The sequence below is a fragment of the Oncorhynchus gorbuscha genome, linkage group LG13, assembly GCF_021184085.1.
Source record: "Oncorhynchus gorbuscha isolate QuinsamMale2020 ecotype Even-year linkage group LG13, OgorEven_v1.0, whole genome shotgun sequence".
Classification (NCBI taxonomy): Eukaryota; Metazoa; Chordata; class Actinopteri; order Salmoniformes; family Salmonidae; genus Oncorhynchus; species Oncorhynchus gorbuscha.
In genome coordinates, this window is record NC_060185.1 from 5,589,494 (window position 1) to 5,616,993 (window position 27,500).

At 47.5% G+C, this 27,500-nt stretch overlaps 1 protein-coding gene across 1 annotated transcript in view; it reads right to left on the reverse strand.

Moving 5' to 3' along the window:
- The window catches only part of LOC123993825 (microtubule-associated tumor suppressor candidate 2-like), a 134,405-nt gene that overhangs the window by 9,443 nt on the left and 97,462 nt on the right, over nucleotides 1-27,500 (reverse strand). Inside the window, exons 7-8 of the mRNA XM_046296294.1 lie at nucleotides 22,192-22,388; nucleotides 3,911-3,977 (exon numbers count right to left, since the gene is read on the reverse strand). Of these exons, the coding sequence (XP_046152250.1) occupies nucleotides 3,911-3,977; nucleotides 22,192-22,388 (264 nt within the window). The remainder of the gene's footprint in view (nucleotides 1-3,910; nucleotides 3,978-22,191; nucleotides 22,389-27,500) is intronic.

Here is a 27,500-nt window from a genome sequence, read left to right on the forward strand (position 1 = left end):
TCAAGAAGGGCAGCAAAGAAGCCACTTCTCTCCAGGAAAAACATCACACTGATATTCTGCAAAAGGTACAGGGATTGGACTGCTGAGGACTGGGGTAAAGTGATTTTCTCTGATGAATCCCCTTTCTGATTGTTCTGTAGAACACTTTCTGGGGGGCTTTCTCATCAATCTACACACAATACCCCATAATGACAAAGAAAAATGTACATTAAGTACATTAAGTATTCAGACCCTTTTCGCAGTACTTTGTTGAAGCACCTTTACAGCCTTGAGTCTTGGGCATGACACTACAAGCTTGGCACACCTGTATTTGGGGAGTTTCTCCCATTATTCTCTGCAGATCCTTTCAAGCTATGTCAGGTCGAAGGGAACGTCGCTGCACAGCTATTTTCAGAACTCTCCAGAGATGTTCGATCGGGTTCAAATCTGGCCTCTGGCTGGGCCACTCAAGGACATTCAGAAGCCACTCCTGCATTGTCTTGGTTGTGTGCTTAGGGTCGTTGTTAGAAGGATCTGTCTGTACTTTCTGCCATTCTTTCTCTCAATCCTGACTAGTCCCCCAGTCCCTGCCGCTGAAAAACATCCCCACAGCATGATGCTGCCACCACCATGCTTCACTGTTGGGATGGTGCCAGGTTTCCTCCAGACATGACGCTTGGCATTCAGACCCAAAAGTTTAATCTTGGTAACATCAGACCTGAGAATCTTGTAGATATCTTTTGGCAGAAGTGGGCTGTCATGTGCCTTTTACTGAGGGGAGGCTTCCGTCTGGCAAACTCCATAAAGGTCAAAGTGGTGGAGTGTTGCAGAGATGGTTGTCCTTCTGGAAGGTTCTCCAATCTCCACAGAGGAACTCTGGAGCTCTGTCAGAGTCACCATCACCTCCCTGACTAAGTTCCTTATCCCCGGATTGCTCGGTTTGGCCAGGCAGCCAGCTCTAGGAAGAGTTTTGGTGATTCTCTGTGCCAGTGTATTTATCTCTGTGTTTCCTGTCTCTCTGTACCAGTGTATTTATCCCTGTGTTTCTTGTCTGTGTTTCTTGTCTCTCTGTGCCAGTGTATTTATCCCTGTGTTTCCTGTCTCTCTGTACCAGTGTATTTATCCCTGTGTTTCCTGTCTCTCTGTGCCAGTTCGTCCTGTTTCTCAAGTCAACCAGTGTTTTTGTGTCTCAGCTCCTGCTTTTCCCAGTCTCTCTTTTTCTCGCACTTCCTGGATTTGACCCTTGTCTGTCCTGACTCTGAGCCCGTCTGCCTGTCCTGACCTCGAGCCTGCCTATCGTCTTGTACTGTTTGGACTCTGACCTGGTTACTGAACACCTGCCTGTCCCGACCTTGAGCCTGCCTATCGTCTGGTACTGTCCTGACCTCGAGCCTGCCTATCCCCTGGTACTGTCCTGACCTCGAGCCTGCCTATTCCCTGGTACTGTCCTGACCTCGAGCCTGCCTATCCCCTGGTACTGTCCTGACCTCGAGACTGCCTATCGTCTTGTACTGTTTGGACTCTGACCTGGTTTAGGAACTCTCACCTGTACCCGACCTGCCTTTTGCCTCCCCCTTTTGGTATAATAAATATCGGAGCTCAACCATCTGCCTCCTGTGTCTGCATTTGGGTCTCGCCTTGTGCCCTTATACAGGGTAACATTTATATGCTGAATCTTTCCTTGTATCCCCCAACATATCAGACAGGGTAACCTGTCTAACATGAATCCTTCACCAGGCCCATCCCTCTCTAGGGAGACTAGCTCCTGCCCTGTCATTACAGGTTCATATTCTGTATAATAGATTACATGGTAATGTAGCATACCTGCTGCCACAGCCCAGTGACTCACCATCTCACCATCTCCCTACCTAGCTGGCAACCACTCAGTGTATCTTGTCTATAGTCCCCTATTTCCTAAAATATCACATTCCCGGAAACATGTGGCATCCAGCTACACTCAACGTCAACAAAACTAAGGAGATGATTGTGGACTTCAGGAAACAGCAGAGGGAACACCCCCCCTATCCACATCGATGGAACAGTAGTGGAGAGGGTAGCTAGTTTTAAGTTCCTCGGCATACACATCACAGACAAACTGAATTGGTCCACTCACACTGACAGCGTCGTGAAGAAGGCGCAGCAGCGCCTATTCAACCTCAGGAGGCTGAAGAAATTCGGCTTGTCACCAAAAGCACTCACAAACTTCTACAGATGCACAATCGAGAGCATCCTGGCGGGCTGTATGACCGCCTGGTACGGCAACTGCTCCGCCCTCAACCGTAAGGCTCTCCAGAGGGTAGTGAGGACTGCACAACGCATCACCGGGGGCAAACTACCTGCCCTCCAGGACACCTACACCACCCGTTGTTACAGGAAGGCCATAAAGATCATCAAGGACATCAACCACCCGAACCACTGCCTGTTCACCCCGCTATCATCCAGAAGGCGAGGTCAGTACAGGTGCATCAAAGCTGGGACCGAGAGACTGAAAAACAGCTTCTATCTCAAGGCCATCAGACTGTTAAACAGCCACCACTAACACTGAGTGGCTGCTGCCAACACACTGTCATTGACACTGACTCAACTCCAGCCATTTTAATAATGGGAATTGATGGGAAATGATGTAAATATATCACTAGCCACTTTAAACAATGCTACCTTATATAATGTTACTTACCCTACATTATTCATCTCATATGCATATGTATATACTGTACTCTACATCATCGACTGCATCCTTATGTAACACATGTATCACTAGCCACTTTAACTATGCCACTTTGTTTACTTTGTCTACACACTCATCTCATATGTATATACTGTACTCGATACCATCTACTGTATGCTGCTCTGTACCATCACTCATTCATATATCCTTATGTACATAATAATAATATAATATATGCCATTTAGCAGACGCTTTTATCCAAAGCGACTTACAGTCATGCGTGCATACATTCTACGTATGGGTGGTCCCGGGGATCGAACCCACTACCCTGGCGTTACAAGCGCCATGCTCTACCAACTGAGCTACACAGGACCACTGGACTACATGTTCCTTATCCCCTTACACTGTGTATAAGACAGTAGTTTTGGAATTGTTAGTTAGATTACTTGTTGGTTATCACTGCATTGTCGGAACTAGAAGCACAAGCATTTCGCTACACTCGCATTAACATCTGCTAACCATGTGTATGTGACAAATAAAATTTGATTTGATTTGATTTAGCAATCCAGCTACCAATTCAGCTAGCATCCAGTTAGCATTCAGCTAGCAATCCAGCTAGCCATCCAGATAGCATTTAGCCTGCAATCCAGCTAGCAATCCAGCTAGCAATCCAGCTAGCATTCAGCTAGCAATCCATATAGCATTCAGCTAGCAACCCAGCAAGCAATCCATATAGCATTCAGCTAGCAATCCAGCTAGCAATCCAGATAGCATTTCGCCTGCAATCCAGATAGCATTCAGCCTGCAATCCAGATAGCATTCAGCTAGCAATCCAGATAGCACTCAGCTAGCAATCCAGATAGCATTCAGCTAGCAATCCAGATAGCATTCAGCTAGCAATCCAGATAGCATTCATCCTGCAATCCAGATAGCATTTAGCCTGCAATCCAGATAGCATTCATCCTGCAATCCAGATAGCATTCAGCCTGCAATCCAGATAGCATTCAGCCTGCAATCCAGATAGCATTCATCCTGCAATCCAGATAGCAATCATCCTGCAATCCAGATAGCATTCAGCTAGCAATCCAGATAGCATTCATCCTGCAATCCAGATAGCAATCATCCTGCAATCCAGATAGCATTTAGCCTGCAATCCAGATAGCATTCAGCCTGCAATCCAGATAGCATTCAGCCTGCAATCCAGATAGCATTCAGGTAGCAACCCAGCTAGCAATCCAACTGGCATGGCAGGCGTTGACTTACCCACTTCATCCCTGATCCTGGCAAGCTCCAGGGACAGTTCCCTCTCCTTCAGGATGGCACTCTCACTCTGAAACACACAGACACTTCCGTCAAGCATGGAGGATATGTTTTTAACAGTTAAAAAAAGCAGGACCCATGAGGTTGAAACTGCTTCTCCGAGGTTGACCTGAAATCACCGGTACATCACAGGAGGTTGGTGACGCCTTAATTGAGGAGGGCGGGGCTCATGGTAATAGCTGGAGTGGAATCAGTGGAGTGGAATCAGTGGAATGGAATCAGTGGAATGGAATCAGTGGAGTGGAATCAGTGGAGTGGAATCAGTGGAATGGAATCAGTGGAGTGGAATCAGTGGAATGGAATCAGTGGAATGGAATCAGTGGAATGGAATCAGTGGAATGGAATCAGTGGAATGGTTTCCATGGCGTTTGATGCCATTCCATATACTCCGTTCCAGTCATTGTTAAGAGCCGTCCTCCCCTCAGCAGTCTCCACTGGTGTACATGTCTCTTGGGGCATACATCACATTTCAGTCTATTGTTGTGTGTGTGTGAGCAGTTAACATGATGAATGGTGCTCCCAGCTACATCCCTGGGGACTCTTTATGACGTGACACCCTGCTAGAGCATCATCTACCCAGTCAGAGCAGAGCCAGAACAGCCCTGCATGGGGACTCTTTATGACGTGACACCCTACCAGAGCATCATCTTCCCAGTCCGAGCAGAGCCAGAACAGCCCTGCATGGGGACTCTTTATAACGTGACACCCTGCCAGAGCATCATCTTCCCAGTCTGAGCAGAGCCAGAACAGCCCTGCATGGGGACTCTTTATAACGTGACACCTTGCTAGAGCCAGAACAACCCTACTCACAAAGCCTGACACAACACAAAACACACACACCATCACACTGATTAAAAATATATATATATATATATTTGATCACCTTCCTTGCACACAAGTAGTAAATAAGATCAGATCAATATAAACCAACAGTTTAACAATGTATATCTGATGTGAATGATTGATTTATATTGCAGGAGGTTGAGGCACTTAGCTAACACTGTTCTAAATAGACCAGGAGAGAGAGAGAGAGAGAGAGAGGAGAGAGAGAGAGAGAGAGAGAGAGAGAGAGAGAGAGAGAGACAGAGACAGAGAGAGAGAGAGAGAGAGAGACAGAGAGACAGAGAGACAGAGAGACAGAGAGACAGAGAGACAGAGAGAGAGAGAGAGAGAGAGAGAGAGAGAGAGAGAGAGAGAGAGAGAGAGAGAGAGAGAGAGAGAGAGAGAGAGAGAGAGAGAGACAGAGAGAGAGAGAGAGAGAGAGAGAGAGACAGAGAGAGAGAGAGAGAGAGAGAGAGAGAGAGAGAGACAGAGAGAGACAGAGAGAGAGAGAGAGAGAGAGAGAGACAGAGAGAGAGAGAAAGAGAGAGAGAGAGAGAGAGAGAGAGAGAGAGAGAGAGAGAGAGAGAGAGAGAGAGAGAGTCAACAGGAAGTTACTAGCCAACTGAACAGGACAAGAGTGGAATACGAGTCAGCATAATGTAATTATGATGCGGTCCTCCCTCACAGAACTATGGCTGTACCTCAATGGTCTAAAGTGGCTTCCTCTCCTCATCTCCTTCATCTCATCTCCTCATTTGCTTTCCTTCATCTGCACCGATATGAATAAAACAACTGGAACGGTGACATGGAATACTTGGCAGACATCCAGCGTTTGCTTTCAGGTCAGTGGCGATGAAGGAAGCCCAGTCCCCCAGCCAGCCCCTCCTTCCTCATCTCATATTCCCCTTTACCACGGCAACATAATCCATTTACTTCCTGGAACGCAGAACACACAAGGAGACAGGGAGTGTCATCACACAGAGAGACAGGGAGACAGGGAGACAGGGAGTGTCATCACACAGGGAGACAGGGAGACAGGGAGTGTCATCACACAGGGAGACAGGGAGACAGAGAGACAGAGAGACATGGAGACAGGGAGACAGGGAGTGTCATCACACAGAGAGACGGGGAGTGTCATCACACAGAGAGACAGGGAGACAGGGAGTGTCATCACACAGGGAGACAGGGAGTGTCATCACACAGAGAGACAGGGAGACAGGGAGACAGGGAGTGTCATCACACAGGGAGACAGGGAGACAGAGAGACAGGGAGACAGGGAGACAGAGACAGGGAGTGTCATCACACAGGGAGACAGGGAGACAGAGAGACAGAGAGACAGGGAGACAGGGAGTGTCATCACACAGAGAGACAGGGAGACAGGGAGACAGAGAGACAGGGAGACAGAGAGACAGGGAGACAGAGAGACAGGGAGTGTCATCATGCAGGGAGACAGGGAGACAGAGAGACAGGGAGACAGTGAGACAGGGAGTGTCATCACACTGCTTTCTGTCCTCAAGGACATCAGCTGCTCCATCTATAAAATAAATTAAATATTCTCCCCTCAGGGATACACAGCCATCTATTACACCAGAGCAGTAGACCAGAGTCACGACATAGAGCAGACCAGAGTCACGACATAGAGCAGACCAGAGTCACGACATAGAGCAGACCAGAGTCACGACATAGAGCAGACCAGAGTCATGACATAGAGCAGACCAGAGTCACGACATAGAGCAGACCAGAGTCACGACATAGAGCAGACCAGAGTCAGGACATAGAGCAGACCAGAGTCAGGACATAGAGCAGACCAGTAGACCAGAGTCAGGACATAGAGCAGACCAGCAGACCAGAGTCATGACATAGAGCAGACCAGAGTCATGACATAGAGCAGACCAGAGTCATGACATAGAGCAGACCAGAGTTATGACAAAGAGCAGACCAGTATACCAGAGTCATGACATAGAGCAGACCAGAGTCATGACATAGAGCAGACTAGTCAGGACATAGAGCAGACTAGTCAGGACATAGAGCAGACCAGCAGACTCTAGAGTCAGGACATAGAGCTGACCAGGCAGACTAGTCAGGACATAGAGCAGACCAGCAGACCAGAGTCAGGACATAGAGCAGACCAGTAGACTAGTCATGACATAGAGCAGACCAGGCAGACTAGTCAGGACATAGAGCAGACCAGAGTCACGACATAGAGCAGACCAGCAGACCAGAGTCACGACATAGAGCAGACCAGCAGACCAGAGTCACGACATATAGCAGACCAGCAGACTAGTCAGGACATAGAGCAGACCAGCAGACCAGAGTCAGGACATAGAGCAGACCAGCAGACCAGAGTCACGACATAGAGCAGACCAGTAGACTAATCACGACATAGAGCAGACCAGTAGACTAATCATGACATAGAGCAGACCAGCAGACTAGAGTCAGGACATAGAGCAGACTAGCAGACTAGAGTCAGGACATAGAGCAGACTAGCAGACTAGAGTCAGGACATAGAGCAGACTAGCAGACTAGAGTCAGGACATAGAGCAGACCAGCGTCATGACATAGAGCAGACCAGTATACCAGAGTCATGACAAAGAGCAGACCAGTATAGCAGAGTCGGGACATAGATCAGACCAGCAGACTAGAGTCAGGACATAGAGCAGACCAGCAGACTAGAGTCAGGACATAGAGCAGACTAGCAGACTAGAGTCAGGACATAGAGCAGACTAGAGGCTATGGAAACATGCACTGTAATCTGTCCATGGGAAGACTGATAAGACAGTAATTGTATGATTGTAATGATCAATACGACAACAGTCTATAACAACACCACCAACCAGACAAGTCCAGTAGAAATGCTAACGTCACAACATAAGGCCCTGACCTTAGATCTCTAGAACTGATAGTGAGACCCATATTTAGGAATGATAACAGCCTACATGTTGACCGCACTTCCTCCCTCTCCTGCAATAACACACTTCCTCCCTCTCCTGCAATAACACACTTCCTCTCTCTCCTGCAATAACACACTTCCTCTCTCTCCTGCAATAACACACTTCCTCCCTCTCCTGCAATAACACACTTCCTCTCTCTCCTGCAATAACACACTTCCTCCCTCTCCTGCAATAACACACTTCCTCTCTCTCCTGCAATAACACACTTCCTCTCTCTCCTGCAATAACACACTTCCTCCCTCTCCTGCAATAACACACTTCCTCCCTCTCCTGCAATAACACACTTCCTCTCTCTCCTGCAATAACACACTTCCTCCCTCTCTCCTGCAATAACACACTTCCTCCCTCTCCTGCAATAACACACTTCCTCCCTCTCCTGCAATAACACACTTCCTCCCTCTCCTGCAATAACACACTTCCTCCCTCTCCTGCAATAACACACTTCCTCCCTCTCCTGCAATAACACACTTCCTCCCTCTCCTGCAATAACACACTTCCTCCCTCTCCTGCAATAACACACTTCCTCTCTCTCCTGCAATAACACACTTCCTCTCTCTCCTGCAATAACACACTTCCTCTCTCTCCTGCAATAACACACTTCCTCCCTCTCCTGCAATAACACACTTCTTCACTTCCTCTCTCTCCTGCAAAAACACACTTCTTCACTTCCTCTCTCTCCTGCAATGACACACTTCTTCACTTCCTCTCTCTCCTGCAATGACACACTTCTTCACTTCCTCTCTCTCCTGCAATAACACACTTCTTCACTTCCTCTCTCTCCTGCAATGACACACTTCTTCACTTCCTCTCTCTCCTGCAATGACACACTTCCTCTCTCTCCTGCAATAACACACTTCTCCTGCAATGACACACTTCTTCACTTCCTCTCTCTCCTGCAATGACACACTTCCTCTCTCTCCTGCAATGACACACTTCTTCACTTCCTCCCTCTCCTGCAATAACACACTTCTTCACTTCCTCTCTCTCCTGCAATAACACACTTCTTCACTTCCTCTCTCTCCTGCAATGACACACTTCCTCTCTCTCCTGCAATGACACACTCCTCCTGTAATAACACACTTCTTCACTTCCTCCCTCTCCTGCAATGACACACTTCTTCACAAACACAGCAGTCTGCATATGAAAAGACACAGACACTCAGCATATAGTGTTATATAAGGGCACTGTAGAGACAGAGAGAGAGAGAAACACAAACAGAGCGAGAGAGGTCTTTTTGTCTCTATAACAAAGCATAAAGAGCAAAAACATATACATGATCAATTACAAATCTTAGAATCAACTATTAAAGATGACCAGAACCCACTGGATTCTCCAATTACATTGAATGAGTTACAGGACAAAATACAAACCCTCCAACCCAAAAAGGCCTGTGGTGTGGATGGTATCCTCAATGAAATGATCAAATATACAGACAACAAATTCCAATTGGCTATACTAAAACTCTTTAATATCATCCTTAGCTCTGGCATCTTCCCAAATATTTGGAACCGAGGACGGATCACCCCAATCCACAAAGTGGAGACAAATTTGACCCCAATAACTACTGTGGAATATGTGTTAACAGTAACCTTGGGAAAATCCTCTGCATTATCATTAACAGCAGACTCCTACATTTCCAAAATGAAAACAATGTGCTGAGCAAATGTCAAATTGGCTTTTTACCAAATTATCGTACAACAGACCACATATTCACCCTGCACACCCTAATTGACAAATAAACAAACCAAAACAAAGGCAAAGTCTTCTCATGCTTTGTTGATTTCAAAAAAGCCTTTGACTCAATTTGGCATGAGGGTCTGCTATACAAACTGATGAAAAGTGGTGTTGGGGGTAAAACATACTACATTATAAAATCCATGTACACAAACAACAAGTCTGCGGTTATAATTGGCAACAACAACTAACATTTCTTTCCACAGGGCCGTGGGGTGAGACAGGGATACAGCCCCACCCTCTTCAACATATATATCAATGAATTGGCGCAGGCACTAGAACAGTCTGTAGCACCCGGCCTCCCCCTGCTAGAATCTGCTGATGATCAGGCCCTTCTGTCCCCAACCAAGGAGGGCCTACAGCAGCACCTAGATCTTATGCACAGATTCTGTCAGACAGTTGCCGGGACCACAAATACAAATTCCATCTAGACACCGTTGCCCGAGAGCACACAAAAAACTAGACACACCTCGGCCTAAACATCAGCACTACAGGTAACTTCCACAAAGCTGTGAACAATCTGAGAAACAAGGCAAGAAGGGCCTTCTACGCCATCTCATTAACATTTGACAGACCAATTATGATCTGGCTAAAAATACTTGAATCCGTTACAGAACCTATTGTCCTTTATGGTTGGGAGCCCATTAATGATCAATATCCAGAAAAGAGCCGTTAAATTCTGCAACCACCTAAAAGGAAGCGATTCCCAAACCTTCCATAACAAAGCCATCACTTACAGAGAGATGAACCTGGAGAAGAGTCCCCTAAGCAAGCTGGTCCTGGGGCTCTGTTCACAAACACAAACACACCCTACAGAGCCCCAGGACAGCAGCACAATTAGACCCAACCAAATCATGAGAAAACATTGGAAAGAGTTTACAAAAAAACAGAGCAAACTACAATGCTATTTGGCCCTAAACAGAGAGTACACAGCAGCAGAATACCTGACCACTGTGACTGACCCAAAATTAAGGAAATCTTTGACTATGTACAGACTCAGTGAGCATAGCCCTGCTATTGAGAAAGGCCGCCGTAGGCAGACATGGCTGTCAAGAGAAGACAGGCTATGTGCTCACTGCCCACAAAATGAGGTGGAAACTGAGCAGCACTTCTTAAACCTCCTGCCAAATATATGATCATATTAGAGGCACATATTTCCCTCAGATTAAACACAGACCCACAAAGAATTAGAAAACAAATCCAATTCTGATAAACTCCCATATCTTTTGGGTGAAATATCACAGTGTGCTATCACAGCAGCAATACTTGTGATCTGTTGCCACGAGAAAAGAGCAACCAGTGAAGAACAAACACCATTGTAAATACAACCCATATTTATGCTTATTTTCCCTTTTGTACTTTAACTATTTGCATATCATTACAACACTGTATATAGACATAATATAACATTTGAAATGTCTTTATTCTTTTGGAACTTTTGTGAGTGTAATGTTTACTGTTCATTTTTATTGTTTATTTCACTTTTGTTTATTATCTATTTCACTTGCTTTGACAATGTTAAACATATGTTTCCCCCATGCCAATAAAGCCCCTTAAAATTAAATTGAAATTGAATTGAGAGAGAGAGAAAGAGATTAAGAGAGAGTGAGAGAGAGAGAGAGAGAGAGAGAGAGAGAGAGAGAGAGAGAGAGAGAGAGAGAGAGAGAGAGTGAGAGAGAGAGATGGAGAGAGAGAGAGAGAGAGAGAGAGAGAGAGAGAGAGAGAGAGAGATAGATAGAGAGAGAGAGAGAGAGAGAGAGAGAGAGAGAGAGAGAGAGAGAGAGAGAGAGAGAGAGAGAGAGAGAGAGAGAGAGAGAGAGAGAGAGAGAGAGAGAGAGAGAGAGAGAGAGAGAGAGAGAGAGAGAGAGAGAGAGAGAGAGAGAGAGAGAGAGAGAGAGAGAGAGAGAGAGAGAGAGAGAGAGAGAGAGAGAGAGAGAGAGAGAGGAGAGAGAGAGAGAGAGAGAGAGAGAGAGAGAGAGAGAGAGAGAGAGAGAGAGAGAGAGAGAGAGAGAGAGAGAGAGAGAGAGAGAGAGAGAGAGAGAGAGAGAGAGAGAGAGAGAGAGAGAGAGAGAGAGAGAGAGAGAGAGAGAGAGAGAGAGAGATAGAGAAGAGAGAGAGAGAGAGATAGAGAAGAGAGAGAGAGAGATGGAGAGAGAGAGAGAGAGATGGAGAGAGAGAGAGAGAGATAGAGAAGAGAGAGAGAGAGATGGAGAGAGAGAGAGAGAGAGAGCAATAATGTATACAATATACATTGTAAAAAAATATAAAGAATAACAAATAATAATATAAATCTCTCTCTCCTCACATACAAACTTAAAAAACATACGAACATACAAACATACAAACATACAAACATACAAACATAAAAATACAGTCAGCTGAAGCTAGTCCTGACTGAGGAAGGATGCATCTAGAAGCTGCTGGAAGCTGTTTACCGTGCGGTCCAGCAAGCGGAGGTAGAGGCTAGAGCAGTAATGGCCCATAGTACACTGATTCATCCACACTGCTGCTAATGCTGCTGGGGTGCAGCACACACACCCAGACAGACAGAGAGGGAGAAAAATAGAAGAGGCAGAAGGAAAGTGCAGAAGAGAGTGGGGGGAGGGGAGAGATGGAATAGAGGGAGGTAAGGACGCAAAACAAAGAAGGGGAGGGAAGTTAAGAAGAGGAAGGAGAGAATGAGGCAAAGAGATGGAAATAGAGGGAGAAGAAAGGGAGGGATGGAGAGATGGAAATAGAGGGAGATCTTGGCAGAGAGAGAAAGGAGGGAGAAGAAGGGAGGGATGGATGGAGAGATGAAGCGATGGAGGGATGGAGCGATGGAGACAGGAGAAACGGGAGGAGGAGGAAGAGCGAGCCAGCCTCACCTCTTTTCCTGCTGAGTCCCGTCCGATCGCTCTGTGTGATCTCTGCTGGAACAAAAGACTAGTGCCAAAGTGACAGGGTTGAGCACCGACTCTGTCTGCCTGCCATAGCCTTGTGTAACTAGCCACCCCCCACCCACACACACACACACACATGCGCACACACAGATACACACCGGCTTACCCAGAAGGAGATGGGGGAGGAACGAATCAATAACTAGCCTATTAACTGGCATGGCACTTCTACAAGGAGCACCTACACATTTACATAATATTAGTGAGTACACGCACACGTGAATCTTAAAAAAAAAATAGTCAACCAGCCTCCTCCTCTGACTACCAGCCCATCAAACATCAATCAACCAGCCTCCTCCTCTGACTACCAGCCCATCAAACATCAATCAACCAGCCTCCTCCTCTGACTACCAGCCCATCCAACATCAATCAACCAGCCTCCTCTTCTGACTACCAGCCCACCAAACATCAATCCACCTGCCTCCTCCTCTGACTACCAGCCCATCCAACATAAATCAACCAGCCTCCTCCTCTGACTACCAGCCCATCCAACATCAATCAACCAGCCTCCTCCTCTAACTACCAGCCCAACCAAGATCAACCAGCCTCATCCTCTGACTACCAGCCCATCAAACATCAATCAACCAGCCTCCTCCTCTGACTACCAGCCCATCCAACATCAATCAACCAGCCTCCTCCTCTAACTACCAGCCCATCCAACATCAATCAACCAGCCTCCTCCTCTAACTACCAGCCCATCAAACATCAATCCACCAGCCTCCTCCTCTGACTACCAGCCCAACCAAGATCAACCAGCCTCATCCTCTGACTACCAGCCCATCCAACATCAATCAACCAGCCTCCTCCTCTAACTACCAGCCCATCAAACATCAATCAACCAGCCTCCTCCTCTAACTACCAGCCCATCAAACATCAATCAACCAGCCTCCTCCTCTGACTACCAGCCCACCAAACATCAATCAACCAGCCTCCTCCTCTGACTACCAGCCCATCCAACATCAATCAACCAGCCTCCTCCTCTGACTACCAGCCCATCAAACATCAATCAACCAGCCTCCTCCTCTAACTACCAGCCCATCCAACATCAATCAACCAGCCTCCTCTTCTGACTACCAGCCCATCCAACATCAATCAACCAGCCTCCTCCTCTGACTACCAGCCCACCAAACATCAATCAACCAGCCTCCTCCTCTGACTACCAGCCCATCCAACATCAATCAACCAGCCTCCTCCTCTGACTACCAGCCCATCAAACATCAATCAACCAGCCTCCTCCTCTGACTACCAGCCCATCCAACATCAATCAACCAGCCTCCTCCTCTAACTACCAGCCCATCCAACATCAATCAACCAGCCTCCTCCTCTAACTACCAGCCCATCAAACATCAATCCACCAGCCTCCTCCTCTGACTACCAGCCCAACCAAGATCAACCAGCCTCATCCTCTGACTACCAGCCCATCCAACATCAATCCACCAGCCTCCTCCTCTGACTACCAGCCCATCAAACATCAATCCACCAGCCTCCTCCTCTGACTACCAGCCCAACCAAGATCAACCAGCCTCATCCTCTGACTACCAGCCCATCCAACATCAATCAACCAGCCTCCTCCTCTGACTACCAGCCCATCAAACATCAATCAACCAGCCTCCTCCTCTGACTACCAGCCCATCCAACATCAATCAACCAGCCTCCTCCTCTAACTACCAGCCCATCCAACATCAATCAACCAGCCTCCTCCTCTAACTACCAGCCCATCAAACATCAATCCACCAGCCTCCTCCTCTGACTACCAGCCCAACCAAGATCAACCAGCCTCATCCTCTGACTACCAGCCCATCCAACATCAATCCACCAGCCTCCTCCTCTGACTACCAGCCCATCAAACATCAATCCACCAGCCTCCTCCTCTGACTACCAGCCCAACCAAGATCAACCAGCCTCATCCTCTGACTACCAGCCCATCCAACATCAATCCACCAGCCTCATCCTCTGACTACCAGCCCATCCAACATCAATCCACCAGCCTCATCCTCTGACTACCAGCCCATCCAACAACCCTTCATCCATCACACTGTCAAACAATGTTACAACCAACCAATCAAACAACCAACCAGACAACTAACCAGACAACTAACCAGACTACTAACCAGACAACTAACCAGACTAGAAACCAGACACCGCTCACAAATTAACCAAGACACAAGCTAAGTAGCACAACCAACCGCCTTGAAACAGAATAGTTATTCACAGTACGGCTCAGGTGTCCCATTTCCATGACGTATAACCACAGATCAATAATCACAGATCAATAACCACAGATCAATAAGAATGCTTTTAGCAACAGTGGTGCTGGACTACAGGAGATGGGTGAGGAAGAGTAAGGGAGGGAGGAAGGGTGAGTGAGGAAGGGTGAGGGAGGGAGGAAGGAAGGATGAGTGAGGAAGGGTAAGGGGTAGGGAGGATAGGTGAGGAAGGGTGAGGGAGGGAGGATGGATGAGGAAGGGTCAGGGAAGGAGGATGGATGAGGAAGGGTGACTGGGAGGGAGGATGGGTGAGGAAGGGTGAGGGAGGGAGGATGGATGAGGAAGGGTCAGGGAAGGAGGATGGATGAGGAAGGGTGAGGGGAAGGGAGGATGGGTGAGGAAGGGTCAGGGAAGGAGGATGGATGAGGAAGGGTGAGGGAAGGAAGATGGATGAGGAAGGGTGAGGGGGAGGGAGGATGGGTGAGGAAGGGTCAGGGAAGAAGGATGGATGAGGAAGGGTGAGGGGGAGGGAGGATGGGTGAGGAAGGGTCAGGGAAGGAGGATGGATGAGGAAGGGTGAGGGTAGGAAGATGGATGAGGAAGGGTGAGGGGGAGGGAGGATGGGTGAGGAAGGGTGAGGGAGGAGGATGGGTGAGGAAGGGTGAGGGAGGGAGGATGGATGAGGAAGGGTCAGGGAAGGAGGATGGATGAGGAAGGGTGAGGGGGAGGGAGGATGGGTGAGGAAGGGTCAGGGAAGGAGAATGGATGAGGAAGGGTGAGGGAAGGAAGATGGATGAGGAAGGGTGAGTGAGGGAGGAAGGAAGGATGAGTGAGGAAGGGTAAGGGGTAGGGAGGATAGGTGAGGAAGGGTGAGGGAGGGAGGATGGATGAGGAAGGGTCAGGGAAGGAGGATGGATGAGGAAGGGTCAGGGAAGGAGGATGGATGAGGAAGGGTCAGGGAAGGAGGATGGATGAGGAAGGGTGAGGGAAGGAAGATGGATGAGGAAGGGTGAGGGGGAGGGAGGATGGGTGAGGAAGGGTCAGGGAAGGAGGATGGATGAGGAAGGGTGAGGGAAGGAAGATGGATGAGGAAGGGTGAGGGGGAGGGAGGATGGGTGAGGAAGGGTCAGGGAAGGAGGATGGATGAGGAAGGGTGAGGGGGAGGGAGGATGGGTGAGGAAGGGTGAGGGAGCGAGGATGGATGGATGAGGAAGGGTGAGGGAAGGAGGATGGATGAGGAAGACTAAGGGAGGGAGGATGGGTGGGAGAGGGTAAGGGGGATGGAGGATGGGTGAGGATGGATGAAGGAAGGAAAAGCTATGGGAGGGAGGGAGAGAGAGGTAGGATAAGGAAGGGTGAGGTGAGGAGGGAGGAGTGATGGGAGGGAAGGAGAAAGGAGTGATGCATTTCCATCAGTGAGACTAAATGCTTTCAGCCATCCAACTGTAATCTGATCACTATCTCTTCCTTGGGTGGGGCCAAGCTCTGGCTCAGAGCCAATAGGGAAGAGACAGTGAACTGTGATTGTGAAATCTTTAAGAAGATACAGTACAAGGACAAGGCATTTACAATCCTAAAACCTCAAAGCAGCTCTCAATAGATATTCAATTAAAACCAATAACAAAATCCCAAAAGTGCAAACCTCGCGCATCTGGTACTCCAGGCAGATTCAAGCCAACACTCAAAGTACTTTAAAGGAATTTCAAGCATCCTTTAAGTAGTCTGTGGGTGGCCAGCGGCGTCAGTTCAGCTAACGCTAGGATATGGCTAAATGGGGTGTGTGGAAATACAGCTAACGCTAGGGTATGGCTAAATGGTGTGTGTGGAAATACAGCTAACGCTAGGGTATGGCTAAATGGGGTGTGTGGAAATACAGCTAACGCTAGGGTATGGCTAAATGGGGTGTGTGGAAATACAGCTAATCCTAGGGTATGGCTAAATGGGGTGTGTGGAAATACAGCTAACCCTAGGGTATGGCTAAATGGGGTGTGTGGAAGTACAGCTAAATCTAGGGTATGGCTAAATGGGGTGTGTGGAAATAAATGGGCTCGGGAGAGGCGAAGGTCGAGTCATGCGTCCTCTGAAACATGACCCGCCGAACCACGCTTCTTATCACCCGCCCGCTTAACCAGGAAGCCAGCTGCACCAAAGTGTCAGAGGAAACACTGTTTAACTGACGATCAAGTCAGCCTGCAGGCGCCTGGCCGCCACAAGGAGTCGCCAGAGAACGATGAGCCAAGTAAAGCCCCCTCCTGCAAACCCTCCCCTAACCCGGACGACACTGGGCCAAACCCTCCCCTAACCCGGACGACACTGGGCCAAACCCTCCCCTAACCCGGACGACGCTGGGCCAAACCCTCCCCTAACCCGGACGACGCTGGGCCAAACCCTCCCCTAAATCGGACGACGCTGGGCCAAACCCTCCCCTAACCCGGACGACACTGGGCCAAACCTTCCCCTAACCCGGACGACACTGGGCCAAACCCTCCCTTAACCTGGACGACACTGGGCCAAACCCTCCCCTAACCCGGATGACGCTGGGCCAAACCCTCCCCTAACCCGGACGACACTGGGCCAATTGTGCGCTGCTCTATGGGACTCCCAATCATGGCCGGTTGTGACACAGCCTTGGAACGAACACGGGTCTGGGGTGACGCCACACTGCGATGCAGTGCCTTAGACTGCTGCGCTACTTGGGAGGTCCATGGTCCTGTATCTTTACAGGGAGATGGTACTGTATCTTTACAGGGAGATGGTACTGGGAGATGGTACTGTATATTTACAGGGAGATGGTACTGTATCTTTACAGGGAGATGGTACTGTATATTTACAGGGAGATGGTAATGGGAGATTGTACTGTATCTTTACAGGGAGATGGTACTGTATCTTTACAGGGAGATGGTACTGTATCTTTACAGGGAGATAGTACTGTATCTTTACAGGGAGATGGTACTGTATCTTTACAGGGAGATGGTACTGTATCTTTACAGGGAGATGGTACTGTATCTTTTCAGGGAGATGGTACTGTATCTTTACAGGGAGATGGTACTGTATCTTTACAGGGAGATGATACTGTATCTTTACAGGGAGATGGTACTGGGAGATGGTACTGTATATTTACAGGGAGATGGTACTGTATCTTTTCAGGGAGATGGTACAGTATCTTTTCAGGGAGAAGGTAATGGGAGAGGGTACTGTATCTTTTCAGGGAGATGGTACTGTATATTTACAGGGAGATGGTAATGGGAGATGGTACTGTATCTTTTCAGGGAGATGGTACTGTATCTTTACAGGGAGATGGTAATGGGAGATGGTACTGTATCTTTTCAGGGAGGTGGTACTGTATCTTTTCAGGGAGATGGTACTGTATCTTTACAGGGAGATGGTACTGTATCTTTACAGGGAAATGGTACAGTATCTTTACAGGGAGATAGTACAGTATCTTTACAGGGAGATGGTACAGTATCTTTACAGGGAGATGGTACTGTATATTTACAGGGAGATGGTAATGGGAGATTGTACTGTATCTTTACAGGGAGATGATAATGGGAGATGGTACTGTATATTTACAGGGAGATGGTAATGGGAGATGGTACTGTATCTTTTCATGGAGATGGTACTGTACCCACGCTTGGAATGGGAGATGGTACAGTGTCTTTACAGGGAGATGGTACTGTATCTTTACAGGGATATGGTACAGTATCTTTACAGGGAGATGGTACAGTATCTTTACAGGGAGATGGTACTGTTACTTTACAGGGAGTTGGTACTGTATATATACAGGGAGGTGGTACTGTATCTTTACAGGGAGATAGTACTGCATCTTTACAGGGAGATGGTACAGTGTCTTTACTGGGAGATGGTACTGTATCTTTACTGAGAGATAGTACTGTATATTTACAGGGAGATGGTACAGTGTCTTTACTGGGAGATGGTACAGTGTCTTTACTGAGAGATAGTACTGTATATTTACAGGGAGATGGTACTGTAACTTTACAGGGAGGTGGTACTGTATATTTACAGGGAGGTGGTACTGTATCTTTACAAGGAGATGGTACTGTATATTTACAGGGAGATGGTACTGGGAGGTGGTACTGTATCTTTACAGGGAGATGGTACTGTATCTTTACAGGGAGGTGGTACTGTATCTTTACAAGGAGATGGTACTGGGAGATGGTACTGTATCTTTACAGGGAGGTGGTACTGGTACTGTATCTTTACAGGGAGGTACAGTGGTACTGTATCTTTACATGGAGATGGTACTGGGAGGTGGTACTGTATCTTTATAGGGAGATGGTACTGTATCTTTACAGGGAGGTGGTACTGTATCTTTACAGGGAGACGGTACAGGTACTGTGGTATATTTTACAGGATAGTAGTATATTTACAGTGGTACTGTGTCTTTACAATGGAGATGGTACTGTATATTTACAGGGAGATGGTACTGGGAGGTGGTACTGTATATTTACAGGGAGGTGGTACTGTATATTTACAAGGAGATGGTACTGTATATTTACAGGGAGATGGTACTGGGAGGTGGTACTGTATCTTTACAGGGAGATGGTACTGTATCTTTACAGGGAGGTGGTACTGTATCTTTACAAGGAGATGGTACTGGGAGATGGTACTGTATCTTTACAGGGATATGGTACTGTATCTTTACAGGGAGGTGGTACTGTATCTTTACATGGAGATGGTACTGGGAGGTGGTACTGTATCTTTATAGGGAGATGGTACTGTATCTTTACAGGGAGGTGGTACTGGGAGACGGTACTGTATCTTTATAGGGAGGTGGTAGATCTTTACAAGGATGGTACTGTATATTTACAGGGAGATGGTACTGGGAGGTGGTACTGTATCTTTACAGGGAGATGGTACTGTATCTTTACAGGGAGGTGGTACTGTATCTTTACAAGGAGATGGTACTGGGAGATGGTACTGTATCTTTACAGGGATATGGTACTGTATCTTTACAGGGAGATGGTACTGTTACTTTACAGGGAGATGGTACTGTATATTTACAGGGAGATGGCAGGGTATCTTTACAGGGAGATGGTAATGGGAGATTGTACTGTATCTTTATAGGGAGATGGTACTGTATATTTACAGGGAGATGGTACTGGGAGGTGGTACTGTATCTTTATAGGGAGATGGTACTGTATCTTTATAGGGAGATGGTACTGTATCTTTATAGGGAGATGGTACTGGGAAGTGGTACTGTATCTTTACAGGGTGGTGGTACTGTATCTTTACAGGGAGGTGGTACTGTATCTTTATAGGGAGATGGTACTGTATCTTTACAGGGAGGTGGTACTGTATCTTTACAGGGAGATGGTACTGTATCTTTACAGGGACGATGGTACTGTATCTTTACAGGAGATGGTACTGTATCTTTACAGGGAGATGGTACTGTATCTTTACAGGGAGGTGGTACTGTATCTTTACATGGAGATGGTACTGGGAGGTGGTACTGTATCTTTACAGGGAGATGGTACTGTATCTTTACAGGGAGATGGTACTGGGAGGTGGTACTGTATCTTTACAGGGAGATGATACTGTATCTTTACAGGGAGCTGGTACTGGAAGGTGGTACTGTATCTTTACAGGGAGATGATACTGTATCTTTACAGGGAGATGGTACTGGGAGATGGTACTGTATCTTTACAGGGAGGTGGTACTGTATCTTTACAGGGAGATGATACTGTATCTTTACAGGGAGATGATACTGTATCTTTACAGGGAGATGGTACTGTATCTTTACAGGGAGATGATACTGTATCTTTACAGGGAGATTGTACTGTATCTTTACAGGGAGATGGTACTGTATCTTTACAGGGAGATGATACTGTATCTTTACAGGGAGATGATACTGTATCTTTACAGGGAGATGATACTGTATCTTTACAGGGAGATGGTACTGTATCTTTACAGGGAGATGATACTGTATCTTTACAGGGAGATGGTACTGTATCTTTACAGGGAGGTGGTACTGTATCTTTACAGGGAGATGATACTGTATCTTTACAGGGAGATGATACTGTATCTTTACAGGGAGATGGTACTGGGAGATGGTACTGTATCTTTACAGGGAGATGGTACTGTATCTTTACAGGGAGATGGTACAGTATCCTTACAGGGAGATGGTACTGTATCTTTACAGAAGGAAGGTACAGACATGATGATGTAATATTAGTCATGTATTCAGTACAGTAAATCTGTACAGTACAGTAAATCTATACATCAGCCTGTTCAACCTGTGTGTGTGTGTGTGTGTGTGTGTGTGTGTGTGTGTGTGTGTGTGTGTGTGTGTGTGTGTGTGTGTGTGTGTGTGTGTGTGTGTGTGTGTGTGTGTGTGTGTGTGTGTGTGTATTTTAAAATACTTTTCAAGTGTATTTTCGATTCCATTAAAATATTCAACTACTTGTCTTTCCAAGTAAATATAATGCTTACTTTAAATGTATGTGAGATATTTTAAATAGTATTTGAACCCAGTACTGGTGACTTCCCCACATTACATTGTGAAGTGCTATGGTCCTGCCTCACCACAGAAACAGGAGATAGACTAGTGTCCTGTCCAGGGGGTGTCCTGGTACATCAAGCTGTCTCACCACAGAAACAGGAGATAGACTAGTGTCCTGTCCAGGGGGTGTACTGTACATAAAGCTGTCACTCTACAGAAACAGGAGATAGACCAGTGTCCTGTCCAGGGGGTGTCCTGGTACATCAAGCTGTCTCACCACAGAAACAGGAGATAGACTAGTGTCCTGTCCAGGGGGTGTACTGTACATAAAGCTGTCACTCTACAGAAACAGGAGATAGACCAGTGTCCTGTCCAGGGGGTGTCCTGGTACATCAAGCTGTCTCACCACAGAAACAGGAGATAGACTAGTGTCCTGTCCAGGGGTGTACTGTACATAAAGCTGTCACATAGACCAGTGTCCTGTCCAGGGGTGTCCTGTCTCACCTCACAGAAACAGGAGATAGACTAGTGTCCTGTCCAGGGGTGTCCTGTACATAAAGCTGTCTCACCACAGAAACAGGAGATAGACTAGTGTCCTGTCCAGGGGGTGTACTGTACATAAAGCTGTCTCACCACAGAAACAGGAGATAGACTAGTGTCCTGTCCAGGGGGTGTCCTGGTACATCAAGCTGTCTCACCACAGAAACAGGAGATAGACTAGTGTCCTGTCCAGGGGGTGTACTGTACATAAAGCTGTCTCACCACAGAAACAGGAGATAGACTAGTGTCCTGTCCAGGGGGTGTACTGTACATAAAGCTGTCACTCTACAGAAACAGGAGATAGACTAGTGTCCTGTCCAGGGGGTGTACTGTACATAAAGCTACCTTACTACAGAAACAGGAGATAGACACTGTCCAGGGGGTGTACTGTACATAAAGCTACCTTACTACAGAGACAGGAGATAGACACTATATCGCTGCTTCATAAACACTATATAGCTGCTTCATAAACACTATATAGCTGCTTCATAAACACTATATAGCTGCTTCATTAACACTATATAGCTGGTTCATAAAAAATTCTTATAAGCAAAGTTATACCGTTTATTACCTTGTGGCAGAAGTGCTGTGTAGTAATGGCAAACACCTCTAGTCCAAGAGAAGCCCTCTTCAGTTCAGCCTGCAGAGACTGGAGCTGTCGAGCCTGGTCCTCACAGCGCTCTCTCAGCTTCTGCACCAGGGCACGCTCACACTCCTGACCTCCGACCCCTGACCCTGAACCACCACGATCTGCTGGTCTACCTCGGACTAGAGAGAGAGAGAGAGAGAGAGAGAGAGAGAGGTTATGATGGGGAGGAGAGGGGGGAGTGTGGGAAAGAGAGAGAAACAAGAGAGAAAGAAAGATAAAAAAAGATAGAGATGGAACAGTGGTAGGACTGATCACCGATAACGACAAGACAGCCTATAGGGAGGAGGTCAGAGACCTGGCCGTGTGGTGCCAGGACAACAACCTCTCCCTCAACGCGATCAAGACTAAGGAGATGATTGTGGACTACAGGAAAAGGAGGACAGAGCACGCCCCAATTCTCATCAACGGGGCTGTAGTGGAGTAGGTTGACAGCTTCAAGTTCCTTGGCGTCCACATCACCAACAAACTAACATGGTCCAAACACACCAAGACGGTTGTGAAGAGGGCACGACAAAACCTATTCCCCCTCAGGAGACTTAAAAGATTTAGCATGGGTCCTCAAATCCTCAAAAGGTTCTACAGCAGCACCATCGAGAGCATCACTGACTTGTATGGTAAGGGCTCGGCGTCCGACCGCAAGGCACTACAGAGGGTAGTACGTACAGCCCAGTACATCACTGGGGCCAAGCTTCCTGCCATCCAGGACCTCTATACCAGGCGGTGTCAGAGGAAGGCCCAAAAAATTGTCAAAGGCTCCAGTCATCCTAGTCATTAACTGTTCTCTCTGCTACCGCACGGCAAGCGGTACCGGAGCGCCAAGTCTAGGTCCAAGAGGCTTCTAAACAGTTTCTACCCCCCAAGACATAAGACTCCTGAACATCTAATAAGATGGCCACCCAGAATATTTTCATTCCCCCCCACCTTTACGCTGCTGCTACTCTCTGTAATTATCTATGCATCGTCACTTTAATAACTCTACCTACATGTACATATTACCTCAATCACCTTGACACCGGTGCTCCTGCACATTGACTCTGTACCGGTACCCCCTGTATATAGCCTCCACATTGACTCTGTACCGGTACCCCCTGTATATAGCCTCCACATTGACTCTGTACCGGTACCCCCTGTATATAGTCTTCACATTGACTCTAATGGTGTAGAGCCGCTCTTCGGTGGTTTAGCCCCTTCGCGGACAAAGTTTGTCCGTAAGGAGTGTGATGCTGCTGTGGGTGGTAGGGAGTTGGTGGCAGCTCGCTTGTCCTCCAGGGCGGACGCAAGGTTTTTAAGGACTTGGTTGTGACGCCAAGTGTAGCGTCCTTGGGCGAGGCTTGTTTTACAGCCTGTGAGAATGTGCCTGAGGTTGGCTGGCATGGAACAGAGGGCACAGTCCGGATCTTCACCATACCATTGGTGAAGATTAACTGGTGTTGGAAGGACGTCATATGTTGCTCTGATGGAAAAGCTCAACCGCCTCGCTTCCATGGCCCACAGATCCTTCCAGCTGATCTTCCTCTTCTCCACACTGTCCCATCGAGTCCACTGTCCCTGTTTGGCAAGAGAGACTGCCTTGGCCCACCTTGCAGCCTCCTCCTGATGGCATACTTCCTGCACTACCATCTTCCGCCGCTCTGGTGCAGTGGCCTTACTCCAAGCAGCACGGCTAGTTAGCCCAAGGCCTCCTCTCCCTTGCTGAACATGACCCACAATGTCAGCATGTCTGAGGGCTGCTGTTGCCTCCTGGACTGCTTTTCCTGGCCTCCATTTGCGCCCAGTTGCCAAGGTTGGCGCGTTGTTGCTCACCACTGGGTCTCGAGATTCATTCAGTGTCATTTGGAGCCTGGTTTTTGCACACTTGAATTCCTCTGTTAGACTGGTGAGGGGCAGCTTGAGGACACCATCTCCATAGAGGCCTATGGTGGTAAGGCATCGTGGAACTCCAAGCCACTTCTTTAAGTAGCCTGTGACTCCTCTTTCCATCTTCTCCACTGTTGAGATTGGAACCTCATACAGTGCTAAGGGCCACAACACCCGGGGTAGGAGACCAAACTGCATACACCAGGCCTTTAACTTTCCAGGTAGCTGGGTGTTGTCGATGGACTGTAGGCTACTACTGATGTCTTTGCGCAGCTGTTGCACCTGGTCTTTGTCCTTCAGGCTTGCATCATACCACCTTCCAAGGCTTTTTACCGGCTGCTCAGACACTGTTGGGATTTGGACATCTCCGATGAAGAATTTCAGGTCAGAGAGTACTCCCTTCACAATCGAGATGCTGCGTGACTTGGATGGTTTAATCTTCATACGGGCCCAGCTGATGTTCTCCTCAAGTTTTCTGAGCAGTCTCCTGGTGCATGGGACAGTGGTGGTCAATGTTGTAATGTCGTCCATGTAGGCTCTGAGTGGAGGGAGGCGGAAACCAGAGTCGACTCGCTGTCCACCAGCAACCCATTTTGAGGATCTGATGATAACCTCCATTGCCATTGTGAATGCCAACGGAGAAATGGTACATCCCGCCATTATACCTACATTCAGGCACTGCCATGAGGTGGTGAACTCTGAGGTGGTGAAGCAGAACTGCAGATCCTGGAAGTACGACTTCACCAGGTTTGTGATGGTGTCCGGTATGTGGAAAAATCTGAAGGCAGACCACAGGAGTTCATGGGGCACAGAGCCAAATGCATTGGCGAGGTCGAGGAAGACTACATGGAGGTCCCTTTTCTCCACCTTGGCCATTTGGATCTGATGCCAGATCATGCTGGAATGTTCCAAGCAGCCAGAGAACCCTGATATTCCTGCCTTCTGTACAGATGCATCGACGTACGTATTCCTTTGTAGGTACTCGGCCATCCTCTGGGCAATGACACTAAAGAAGATTTTTCCCTCGACATTCAGTAAGGAGATTGGGCGGAATTGGCTGATGTTCACTGCATCCTTCTCCTTAGGGATCAGGACCCCGCCTGCCCTACGCCACACTTTGGGTATTATCTTCTTCTGCCAAGCTGTTCTCATAAGCCTCCAGAGGAACCTCAGGACGTCTGGTGTGTTCTTATACACTTTGTACGGGACTCCATTTGGCCCCGGGCCTGATGCTGTTCTTGCCCGTCGAACTCTTTCCATGTCGGAGGGCTGGTCTCAATATGATGTTCCGGGGGGTTCAATGGGTGGGATATCTGATGGGATGGCCAGATGTTCATGTCGCTTTGAGTCAACGTTTGTTATTCTCAGGTGCTCCTCTAGATCTTTCTTTGTTGTTTTTAGAGCTCCACTTTTTTCTTTTGTGAAGAGACTTTTAAGGAACTTGAAGGGATCTTTATAGAATCGAGTTCTAGTTTGTTCTTTTTTCCGTAGGTTCTCTGCTCTACGGAGGGATGCCAACCAGGTTTTGATGTCAGCTTGAAGTGCCTCTTTTCCACTTCCGAGGCCTTCTTCCACTGTTTCTTAAGCTGCCGCCTTTCTTGAACGAGGCGCTTGATTTCTTGTTGCCTTCTGGAAACTGGTGGGGTTGGAACCTTTCTCCCGCCTTTTGCCTCTTCCACTCCAAATCTTTCTGTCCCGTACTCATAGATGATGTCCCCCATCCTCTCCAACTTCTTCTCCACTGTGCCTCGAAGTTTCTCGAGGGTCAAGGTAAGGTCAGTATTCACTGTTTCCCACAACTTCTTGTCACTGGCGCCAGGCCACTTCACATACGGTCTGTGCCCTGGTAGTCTCCTCTCGACTGCAGGTCTGGGAGGCTGGGTGAGTTCCACTCCTGTTGTTGGTTCCACCTCAGTTGCTACTTCGGTGCTTGAGTTTACGTCCTCCATGACAGTGGTACTGATGCACTGCAAACTATGGTTTGCGGTCCAGTTGCTGTGCTTCATTCGACTGATTTGATCGCTTTCGCAGAAAGTAATCAATGCGAGTTCTCTGTCTCTCTTTACCCAAACACCCCTTCTTCCCCTGGTGGATCCTCAACCCATGGTTTGATGTAACTTTCCTCCAACCACAGACACATACCTGCATCTGTTTATGGCCCACTGTTGCAGCAGAACTTGTGACAGTTGCTGTGGTGTTCTCCTGTGCTGTGCTCTCATTACTCGTAGTCGTTTCCAGTCCAGTCGTTACCATGTTGTCAGCCGATGAGTCATCTTCCGCCCCCGCTCTCGCAGACTCTAGGGGTATTCTCGTATTTTGACTTTCTGTAGCTAAAGCGGGTGTTTCCAACATACTGCGAAGCATGGGAAACTACAGAAATGGGAAGCTACCCCATGACTGTCCCAGTGGGGTCTATTCCCTCCTGTCAGCCGTCTCTCCGTGCCGACACAAGGACTTTCCCCTGTTGTCAGCTGATCTTTCTCAACAGTCACTGGACAAGTCCAGATATTCAGATTCCAAAAACACAGGATGAGATGTTACTATCCTTTGTGCAAGCACTTCCAAGAGTTAATGAATATATAGTCTCCACATTGACTCTGTACCGGTACCCCCTGTATATAGCCTCCACATTGACTCTGTACCAGTACCCCCTGTATATAGCCTCCACATTGACTCTGTACCAGTACCCCCTGTATATAGCCTCCACATTGACTCTGTACCAGTACCCCCTGTATATAGCCTCCACATTGACTCTGTACCGGTACCCCCTGTATATAGCCTCCACATTGACTCTGTACCGGTACCCCCTGTATATAGCCTCCACATTGACTCTGTACTGGTACCCCCTGTATATAAATCAAATCAAATTTTATTTGTCACATACACATGGTTAGCAGATGTTAATGCGAGTGTAGCGAAATGCTTGTGCTTCTAGTTCCGACAATGCAGTGATAACCAACAAGTAATCTAACTAACAATTCCAAAACTACTGTCTTATACACAGTGTAAGGGGATAAGGAACATGTACATAAGGATATATGAATGAGTGATGGTACAGAGCAGCATACAGTAGATGGTATCGAGTACAGTATATACATATGAGATGAGTGTGTAGACAAAGTAAACAAAGTGGCATAGTTAAAGTGGCTAGTGATACATGTGTTACATAAGGATGCAGTCGATGATGTAGAGTACAGTATATACATATACATATGAGATGAATAATGTAGGGTAAGTAACATTATATAAGGTAGCATTGTTTAAAGTGGCTAGTGATATATTTACATCATTTCCCATCAATTCCCATTATTAAAATGGCTGGAGTTGGGTCAGTGTCAATGACAGTGTGTTGGCAGCAGCCACTCAGTGTTAGT